This window comes from Oncorhynchus mykiss, chromosome 6 (genome assembly GCF_013265735.2).
Source record: "Oncorhynchus mykiss isolate Arlee chromosome 6, USDA_OmykA_1.1, whole genome shotgun sequence".
Classification (NCBI taxonomy): domain Eukaryota; kingdom Metazoa; phylum Chordata; class Actinopteri; order Salmoniformes; family Salmonidae; genus Oncorhynchus; species Oncorhynchus mykiss.
In genome coordinates, this window is record NC_048570.1 from 29073144 (window position 1) to 29083522 (window position 10379).

A 10379-nucleotide genomic window follows, 5' to 3' on the forward strand; every position below is an offset into this window, starting at 1 on the left:
CAATCAACTTTAATCACTGCGTATCTATAAATACGATACTTACCAAATAGTGCCAGTAGGGACTGGAGGGCAAAGTGCATGGTGCGGCGGTTGGCTTGCTTCCCCGTCTTCAGTACCACCTCCTCCTGCCCCACCTCACACAGGTCGAACCCTGTACACACACAGGACAGTTACTCTACCAACCCAGCACACATACAGCTGTCTTGTTGTGTTTCACTCTACTCCTACTACTGACAAATTAGGAAGTTATATTCGGTTGGATTATATTGCTTTTATTGATATCAATATCTCACCTAGTGCAGCCAGGAATTCATGGCACCCTGGCAGTCTCCAGAGCTGCACACTGATGGACACCTGGATGGGCAGCAGAGAGAAGTCCTGCTCCTTCTCCCCTGTCTGCAGCTGGACCAGCACCTGGTGGAGCTGGAGGGACAGAGGAGGATGGAAATACAGGAGGTCAGACAGGAATAAAGGAAGCTTTAATCTTTAACTGGTTCATACCACTTTTTAAGGACCTGAGTTGTGGATATACTTTTTTAAAGCAATGAAGTAGAACAAAACTGACAAATGTGTGATGGTTGTGCTCAAGCCAACTGTTTTCCTCCATACACCAGTGTCCTAAAATGACTTCCACCACGCCCATCTTTGTTGTGGCAGGGGAAATGTAGTTTCTGGCAGGCTTAGTAACTCTGCATCTGCCCTTTGACCCTGTGTGGAGTTGATCCTTGTTCCCAGAGGATTGGCTCTTTAGCCTAGCAGGACTACAGTGCCTTTACTGTGGGGCATGGATCAGTGGCTCAGGGTGGTTTAGATTAGGAGGGAACCACCTGTGCCCTCCAGGCCACACACACCCTCACTGTTTAGGGATTATTCATCCTGGAACAGAGACACCTTTGTTCATTAACACGCCTTCTTAACCTTTTCTATTCAATTCATGGTCTGTTTGTTTTTTTGCATCCCTCTGACTACCAGCCCATAAACATCAGTGTGACCTTGACTGACCCAGGGTTGCAAACCCAAGAACATTCATAATACTGCAGAGTCCAGCAGTGGATTGTTGTCCCTGCTGCAGCACGCGTTAAACTGGAGTCTCCTAGAGGTTGTACCTCAGTAACTGGACAAGCATGAGATATGAGAATGTGCTAAAAGAACAGAGTGCTTCAACTTCACATGCAGCTGACCTACTGCTCAATGAAACAGCTGATGCAAGAGGGGGGTGTTATGTGGTTTAAAGCAGCGGTGAAAAGGAGAGGGGATGTCAAAGCACACTTACCATTCCCACCATATTTTTAACAGCCTTCAGACCGCAGGTTTAGAGACAGGGGCAGGAGAGAGAGAATATGCTTTTAGTTGCATGCATACAGGCCATTCACAAAGAGCAGAGGAGACCAGGTCCAATGGGGACACCAAGGGCACACAGGGAAACAGAAAAACACCACTGTTGGGTAGTGTGTCATACATACTACACAAAACCATTGAATCACCATACATAGTTGCCTATGCAGTGTGATGTCAGGAATACCTCATGTATCATACATGCTTGGAGTGTTTCAAATGTTATGGTCACCACCAATGTGGAAACAAAACCTGAAATCCCTTTCTGGCTACCGTATTATTCATGTAGACATGGGTAACCCTCAGTGGGAGTGACAGGGTTAACTCTCTGGCATCGTGAGGAAGACAACTCAGACTCAGAGGTGGCAGTGGTTGAGATCCTACTGGGGCTGCTGGGTTGCAGCATGCAGATTAAAGAGCGGGATTTGCAGGCGGCCGGTGCGTCACGGTCTAACTAACCCATGTAACAGGGTTAACTGATTATATAATGATGCTTTGTTCTGCCTTCAGCCTTCATGGTCCAAGTGGTTAAGGAAGTCCCCAGTGGTTCTGATGATTTCCTCCATAATACACAATGTCTATCTACCTCTTTGGAGTTAAATACTACACTCCACTGGTGAGCAGTAGCGCTGTGGTGCTGTGATGCTGTGGTGCTGTGATGCTGTGGTGCTGTGATGCTGTGATGTTGTGGTGCTGTGATGTTGTGGTGCTGTGGTGCTGTGATGCTGTGATGCTGTGGTGCTGTGATGCTGTGGTGCTGTGATGCTGTGGTGCTGTGATGTTGTGGTGCTGTGATGTTGTGGTGCTGTGATGTTGTGGTGCTGTGATGTTGTGGTGCTGTGATGCTGTGGTGCTGTGATTCTGTGGTGCTGTGATGTTGTGGTGCTGTGATGTTGTGGTGCTGTGATGTTGTGGTGCTGTGATGCTGTGATGCTGTGATGCTGTGGTGCTGTGATTCTGTGGTGCTGTGATGTTGTGGTGCTGTGGTGCTGTGATGCTGTGGTGCTGTGATGTTGTGGTGCTGTGATGTTGTGGTGCTGTGATGCTGTGATGCTGTGGTGCTGTGATTCTGTGGTGCTGTGATGTTGTGGTGCTGTGATGCTGTGATGCTGTGGTGCTGTGATGTTGTGGTGCTGTGGTGCTGTGGTGCTGTGATGCTGTGGTGCTGTGATGCTGGGGCCTACCCGGTTGATGAGCTGCTCGCCTGCCTCAGAGGCGGTGATGAGTTTACACAGGGCTTGGAGAGCTGGGGGCGGTAGACCTGGAAGACACGATCAAAGCAGATGGTTCCTTATTCGCACAAGCTGCATTTAATATACCCTACGTTCAGTAGAAGAGGATAATTATCTGTGTGTTGGTAAAGAACTGCTTGATAAGCAGTATTGTAACGTTTGATATTCAATAGTAGGCCTACACTGAACCAGTATCTCTGCATAAGAGACCTCTCTAACATCCAGAAAGCTTACATTAAACTCCCATTCCCATTCATGCAAAATACATTCGTTTATCATCAAATATGGAGTTTTGTTGAGCAACTATCTTTATTTACTCCCGTTACGGCCGGTATGTACTTCAAAAAAGGTCTGTTTTACAAGCATCTGAAAAAACTCCTATTCGCCACCAACAATGTGTTCAGCTGCTGTAGACCTGAGTGATTTGCATTGGAGGTGCAAAACAGGAGTTTGTTTCAGTTGCTTGTACATTTTTATTTAGATATTTTTTGGAAGTACATACTGGCCGTAAATGAAGATAGTTGCTCAACAAAACTCCATATTTGGTGATAAACTAAGGTATTTTGACATAACGCTTGCAGAGCTGGTGAATGGGAGTTTGAATCTGAGCTTTGTGGTATAGAGAGGTCTTTAACACACAGATACTGGTTCAGCATACACATAACATTCTGAGAGATGTAGGCTTGGTTCTTTTCATGGAGCTGTTCTCCATCTTACTGTACTACCTAAAGTTCCATGTCCTCCTACCATGGCCCAGTGCCTACCAAGTATTGACTGCAGGGTGGTGCTACACTGCTGCAGCCTGTCTCCAGGATCTGCTGTGGGGAAGAAGACAGCAGCAGGGATGCCGGTGCCAGCCGAGTCCAGGCGGAAGCCCACAGCGGTCAGCAGGGCATGCCAGCCTGGGACGCCCCCCACCTTGTTCTCCACACTCTGCTGGGACGTGTACATGGAGTTACGCTGGCCGTTCTGAATCCTCTGGAGAGACTTCTCCACCTGGTGGGGACAGGGGGATTTAGAGTATAGTGGTGTGTGTGTGTGTGTGTGTGTGTGTGTGTATGTGTGTGTGTGTGTGTGTGTGTGTGTGTGTGTGCATGTGCATGTATGTATGTATGTGTTTGACCCTCACCAGGTGCAGTAAGACTCGCAGAGCATCCCGTGCTCTCTCTGGATACTGTAGGATCTCTGCTAGAGCCTGGCCAATCAGGGACGAGGGGCTGTTAAGCTTGACATCATTACCAATCAGCATGTAACCTGGACAAACACACCCACAAGATCAATAGGAAGGAGAAGAAGAGAGAGATACAGACGGTGAGAGTCCAAAGTACTTCTGACACACTTGGGAGTATGGGTGAACTGTGATCTACTCAGTTGGAGGTGACAAACCAAGCCAATCTGAGTTTCTGGAAGTAGAATGTCTCTAACCTGCCCAGTTGGAGGGGTGGGAGTACTGAGTGTGTGGAAGTAGAATGTCTCTAACCTGCCCAGTTGGAGGGGTGGGAGTACTGAGTGTGTGGAAGTAGAATGTCTCTAACCTGCCCAGTTGGAGGGGTGGGAGTACTGAGTGTGTGGAAGTAGAATGTCTCTAACCTGCCCAGTTGGAGGGGTGGGAGTACTGCTTGCTGCTCTGGACAGTCTTCATGGCGTCTGCGAGGGCAGCGCTGGCTTTGGTCCCGTTGAGCAGAGCGGTGTAAAAGGCATGGACGAACACTTTGGAGGCTGACACAGGAACAGGCCACAGAGACACCAGGACACACTGGGCCCCAGCAGCCAGGAAGGCCCTGGTCAGACCTACCACACCGTCTGCTGTCACCTTACTGCTGGACTCCTGGTATGACCTGTAGATAAGATATACACACATACACCACCAACACATGGTTATGTAAACCTCTATCACAAATACTAGACTACTGCTCTGTCGACCACAGCATAACTAAGTAACTATCCGTGGATAACAGACAGTGGACATTTTGCAATAGAACCAGGTTTCCCCCCTCTCCAGCCTCACTTGAATTATTATGTTTCCCATATTAGGCAAGCCGCCCATCTCCTGGCCCACTCACCCCAGCACCACCAGTTTGACAGGCAGCCTCAAGTCCAGTATATCAGCAGCGGTAAGTAGGAACTCCTGCAGGGGAGGGCTGTCACAGATACTCTCTGCGTCGCTCCCATCATCCTGCAGGTGCAGGCTCTCTGGGATGGTGTAGCTGCTCCCAAACGAGCCCTTCCTGCCCCTGCCTCCGCTGCCTCTCCTCCCTCCCCCTGCCCCTCTCCCTCCAGTCCCCGCCCCGCCGGGTACACTCTCTGGGTTGGGTGTGAGCACCAAGGCGGCCAGCTTCCATGAGATGTGGGTAGCGAAGTGGGCACACTCGGCCTGGGTGAGGGCACTCATCACCCTCTCCTTGGTGGCAGAGGATCCAGCCAGGGGCTGGCAGCCCAGCAACTCAGACACCATGAGGGCCTCCTCCTCGGCAGAGGGCATGGGCCCCCACAGCCAGCGGTCCATCACAGACGACGGCAGACGAGGGTTCCCCACCACCGCCGCCATGGACACGCCCCCGCAGGAAGCTGGCCCCGCCCGCCGAGAATGACTCTGAGGACACATTGAGAGAGGCCGATGATGTCAATGATAGAATGACTCTGAGGACACATTGAGAGAGGCCGATGATGTCAATGATAGAATGACTCTGAGGACACATTGAGAGAGGCCGATGATGTCAATGATAGAATGTAACAGGAGCCTGAGAGTGTTACTAACAGCAACTAAAGAAGGTATGTCATTCAAATAAAAGCCATTGTGTCATTTGACGAGGATGTTGACCTTGGAGATGGTCCCCATGCCCCGGATGGAGGGCACAGCGATGAGGCTGAAGCGTTCATACAGGTACTCATTAGAGGAGCTGCCTTTCAGCAGGGCGAAGGGGATGAGGTACAACTCCCCCTCCAACACCAACACCAGCTGTCTGTGTCTGCCCACGGGACCACTGGAATGCATCAGGCCCTGGACAGGGAGAGATTAGTATTGATATTATAATTACTATAGTATAAACACTACCTCTCTCTCTTTCTCTGTCCCCCCTCTCCTTTAAAATACACACACGCCACGCACAAACTGGTCATGGGGACATATGCTCACCCCTTCCATGGGTGCGATGAGCAGGTCGTAGAGGGCACGGAGAGGAGGTTTGCTGAGGCTGCTTGGTCGGCGGGGCAGAGAGGAGCAGCCATCTTTGGCTGGGGACATTGTGTTACTGAACAGGCTGGTCATACTCTGGCAGCTCCTGCAAAACACACAAACACAGTGCTCATTTCATAAAGAGCACCACTCTAAACTGTTTGAATAGAGAATTGGTCATTACGGCTATTCACACGGGCACATACGGCATAGCGGTGTTAGGCAGCTGACCAGGCACACACGCACGCACACACACAGTACTGGTAATGGTCTTTCCAGTTGAGGAACTGTGCCTAGAGCCAGCCAGCCTGCCGCAGAGTGCTGCATCAGAAGTCCCCCCTGGTGAGATGCAGCAGAGTCAGCCACAGCAGAAGTTCCTGTGGGCAATGTATTAATGGCACAACACTGTACTGCAGCATGGCACGGAGGGAGTGATACTGCCCAGCACATTGACTCCTGATGTCCTGTCTCTCTTCCTGTTTCTGCCCTTCATAATGCTCTCTCAGACCTGGACTAGAGAGTCCACTTCAGATCCCCTTCACATTCTAAGTCTCAATGGAAGAATACACAGTTATATTTTCTGTTCTGAGACAACAATAATAATCATTTGTGCTTTTGAGACAATATACATGTCCACTAGATGGCGATGTGGGTCTGTAGCACTGTGGAGGGGAGTGTAGCGTGATAGACTCACTGCAGGAGAGGGAGGGAAAGTGACACCTCCCTGCTCAGGTGAGGTGAGCTGTGTGATGAAGAGAGAGTGATGGCTCCCTGCTCAGGCGGGGTGAGCTGTGTGATGAAGAGAGAGTGATGGCTCCCTGCTCAGGTGAGGTGAGCTGTGTGATGAAGAGAGAGTGATGGCTCCCTGCTCAGGCGGGGTGAGCTGTGTGATGAAGAGAGAGTGATGGCTCCCTGCTCAGGCGAGATGAGCTGTGTGATGAAGCGAGAGTGATGGCTCCCTGCTCAGGCGAGGTGAGCTGTGTGATGAAGAGAGAGTGATGGCTCCCTGCTCAGGTGTTGTGAGCTGTGTGATGAAGAGAGAGTGATGGCTCCCTGCTCAGGCGAGGTGAGCTGTGTGATGAAGAGAGAGTGATGGCTCCCTGCTCAGGCGAGGTGAGCTGTGTGATGAAGAGAGAGTGATGGCTCCCTGCTCAGGTGTTGTGAGCTGTGTGATGAAGAGCGAGTGATGGCTCCCTGCTCAGGCGGGGTGAGCTGTGTGATGAAGAGAGAGTGATGGCTCCCTGCTCAGGTGAGGTGAGCTGTGTGATGAAGAGAGAGTGATGGCTCCCTGCTCAGGTGAGGTGAGCTGTGTGATGAAGAGAGAGTGATGGCTCCCTGCTCAGGCGAGGTGAGCTGTGTGATGAAGAGAGAGTGATGGCTCCCTGCTCAGGTGTTGTGAGCTGTGTGATGAAGAGAGAGTGATGGCTCCCTGCTCAGGTGAGGTGAGCTGTGTGATGAAGAGAGAGTGATGGCTCCCTGCTCAGGTGAGGTGAGCTGTGTGATGAAGAGAGAGTGATGGCTCCCTGCTCAGGCGAGGTGAGCTGTGTGATGAAGAGAGAGTGATGGCTCCCTGCTCAGGTGTTGTGAGCTGTGTGATGAAGAGAGAGTGATGGCTCCCTGCTCAGGTGAGGTGAGCTGTGTGATGAAGAGATAGTGATGGCTCCCTGCTCAGGTGGGGTGAGCTGTGTGATGAAGAGAGAGTGATGGTTCCCTGCTCAGGCGAGGTGAGCTGTGTGATGAAGAGAGAGTGATGGCTCCCTGCTCAGGCGGGGTGAGCTGTGTGATGAAGAGAGAGTGATGGCTCCCTGCTCAGGCGGGGTGAGCTGTGTGATGAAGAGAGAGTGATGGCTCCCTGCTCAGGTGAGGTGAGCTGTGTGATGAAGAGAGAGTGATGGCTCCCTGCTCAGGCGAGGTGAGCTGTGTGATGAAGAGAGAGTGATGGCTCCCTGCTCAGGTGAGGTGAGCTGTGTGATGAAGAGAGAGTGATGGCTCCCTGCTCAGGTGAGGTGAGCTGTGTGATGAAGAGAGAGTGATGGCTCCCTGCTCAGGTGTTGTGAGCTGTGTGATGAAGAGAGAGTGATGGCTCCCTGCTCAGGTGAGGTGAGCTGGGGGATGAAGAGAGAGTGATGGCTCCCTGCTCAGGTGAGGTGAGCTGTGTGATGAAGAGAGAGTGATGGCTCCCTGCTCAGGTGAGGTGAGCTGTGTGATGAAGAGAGAGTGATGGCTCCCTGCTCAGGTGAGGTGAGCTGTGTGATGAAGAGAGAGTGATGGCTCCCTGCTCAGGTGAGGTGAGCTGTGTGATGAAGAGAGAGTGATGGCTCCCTGCTCAGGTGAGGTGAGCTGTGTGATGAAGAGAGAGTGATGGCTCCCTGCTCAGGTGAGGTGAGCTGTGTGATGAAGAGAGAGTGATGGCTCCCTGCTCAGGTGAGGTGAGCTGTGTGATGAAGAGAGAGTGATGGCTCCCTGCTCAGGTGAGGTGAGCTGTGTGATGAAGAGAGAGTGATGGCTCCCTGCTCAGGTGAGGTGAGCTGTGTGATGAAGAGAGAGTGATGGCTCCCTGCTCAGGTGAGGTGAGCTGTGTGCCACTGCCACGCTGAGCTGAGGTAATGGCCGCCGTGGACCTGTAAGCCTTCCACTCTGTGGAAGGCCCAAGCTCAACAGCGCACACTGCTACTGCTATCCATCTGCTGTAACAGCCAGTCCCCCCCCCCCCCCCCCCCGCGACCCCCTCCATCCTGCCCTCCTGGTGGCCCCAAGCAACTGGCTCTCATCCAGCCCCCTAGCACGCTCCAGTCTCTCTCTCCCAGGCCCTGGAACAGGCCACCGAGGGAAAGCCAACAGACTGTTGTTTGCCTAACAGGAGGAGTGTGAGAGGAAATGGGGGTCAAGTGAAGAAAGGTGCAGAGGGATAAAAAAGAGAGAAGGTTTGACCAAGAGGAAGGGAAATAGTGAGAAGAAAAGGCTAGAAGCAGAAGGCTAGGAGGTCAAGGGTATGTTCAGTGGCGCTTTTCTCTGGGTGCAGGTTGAATGGAATGCATGTCAATAAGAGAGACAGACAGGAAGAGACAGTTGGACAAAGGTGGATATGTCCACTACCAACTCTTCACTAGGATCCAACTCAGTTGATTCAGTCATCTAATTCTATTGCACCAAACAAGCCGACAGACACCTAGAGAGGCTATCCTGACGTTCCTGTCTGTGTGTTTATACGTTTACTGAGCTTTTCAATAGAGTTCTCCTTAACCTTTATACAATGCCTAGGAATATCTGAGAGAAGAGCTCTGTTAGTCCTTAGAAAGTGAGATTACAGATGAGGTAGTCTCTCGTGGACAGATGTAACATAACTGGTATCGTAGCGTCTGTCAACATACTGTGGGATGCGACAACTAACGAGGAACTTTGTTCATTTGATCACTGATCATTTGCACAATTACGCAAGATTTTAGTTCTGTGTTTCCAAGATTTAAGATGAGGTGACTTTTAACCTATCAAATTAGCTAGCTCCTGTATATACAGTGCCTTGCGAAAGTATCCGGCCCCCTTGAACTTTGCGACCTTTTGCCACATTTCAGGCTTCAAACATAAAGGTATAAAACTGTATTTTTTGTGAAGAATCAACAACAAGTGGGACACAATCATGAAGTGGAACGACATTTATTGGATATTTCAAACTTTTTTAACAAATCAAAAACTGAAAAATTGGGCGTGCAAAATTATTCAGCCCCCTTAAGTTAATACTTTGTAGCGCCACCTTTTGCTGCGATTACAGCTGTAAGTCGCTTGGGGTATGTCTCTATCAGTTTTGCACATCGAGAGACTGAAATTTTTTCCCATTCCTCCTTGCAAAACAGCTCGAGCTCAGTGAGGTTGGATGGAGAGCATTTGTGAACAGCAGTTTTCAGTTCTTTCCACAGATTCTCGATTGGATTCAGGTCTGGACTTTGACTTGGCCATTCTAACACCTGGATATGTTTATTTTTGAACCATTCCATTGTAGATTTTGCTTTATGTTTTGGATCATTGTCTTGTTGGAAGACAAATCTCCGTCCCAGTCTCAGGTCTTTTGCAGACTCCATCAGGTTTTCTTCCAGAATGGTCCTGTATTTGGCTCCATCCATCTTCCCATCAATTTTAACCATCTTCCCTGTCCCTGCTGAAGAAAAGCAGGCCCAAACCATGATGCTGCCACCACCATGTTTGACAGTGGGGATGGTGGGTTCAGCTGTGTTGCTTTTACGCCAAACATAACGTTTTGCATTGTTGCCAAAAAGTTCAATTTTGGTTTCATCTGACCAGAGCACCTTCTTCCACATGTTTGGTGTGTCTCCCAGGTGGCTTGTGGCAAACTTTAAACAACACTTTTTATGGATATCTTTAAGAAATGGCTTTCTTCTTGCCACTCTTCCATAAAGGCCAGATTTGTGCAATATACGACTGATTGTTGTCCTATGGACAGAGTCTCCCACCTCAGCTGTAGATCTCTGCAGTTCATCCAGAGTGATCATGGGCCTCTTGGCTGCATCTCTGATCAGTCTTCTCCTTGTATGAGCTGAAAGTTTAGAGGGACGGCCAGGTCTTGGTAGATTTGCAGTGGTCTGATACTCCTTCCATTTCAATATTATCGCTTGCACAGTGCT

At 50.2% G+C, this 10379-nt stretch overlaps 1 protein-coding gene across 3 annotated transcripts in view; it reads right to left on the reverse strand.

Annotated features, from left to right (window-relative positions):
- The window catches only part of LOC110526490 (tetratricopeptide repeat protein 28), a 328173-nt gene that overhangs the window by 2428 nt on the left and 315366 nt on the right, over positions 1 to 10379 (reverse strand). For 2 of the 3 annotated variants that reach the window (XM_036979789.1, XM_036979791.1), the window contains 10 exons: positions 5704 to 5848; positions 5389 to 5568; positions 4631 to 5160; positions 4158 to 4405; positions 3697 to 3821; positions 3332 to 3563; positions 2520 to 2596; positions 1274 to 1297; positions 294 to 423; positions 44 to 151 (listed from right to left, as the gene is read on the reverse strand). In XM_036979789.1, coding sequence (XP_036835684.1) covers positions 44 to 151; positions 294 to 423; positions 1274 to 1297; positions 2520 to 2596; positions 3332 to 3563; positions 3697 to 3821; positions 4158 to 4405; positions 4631 to 5160; positions 5389 to 5568; positions 5704 to 5848 — 1799 coding nt within the window. The remainder of the gene's footprint in view (positions 1 to 43; positions 152 to 293; positions 424 to 1273; positions 1298 to 2519; positions 2597 to 3331; positions 3564 to 3696; positions 3822 to 4157; positions 4406 to 4630; positions 5161 to 5388; positions 5569 to 5703; positions 5849 to 10379) is intronic. The other variant, XM_036979790.1, reaches the window with a different exon arrangement.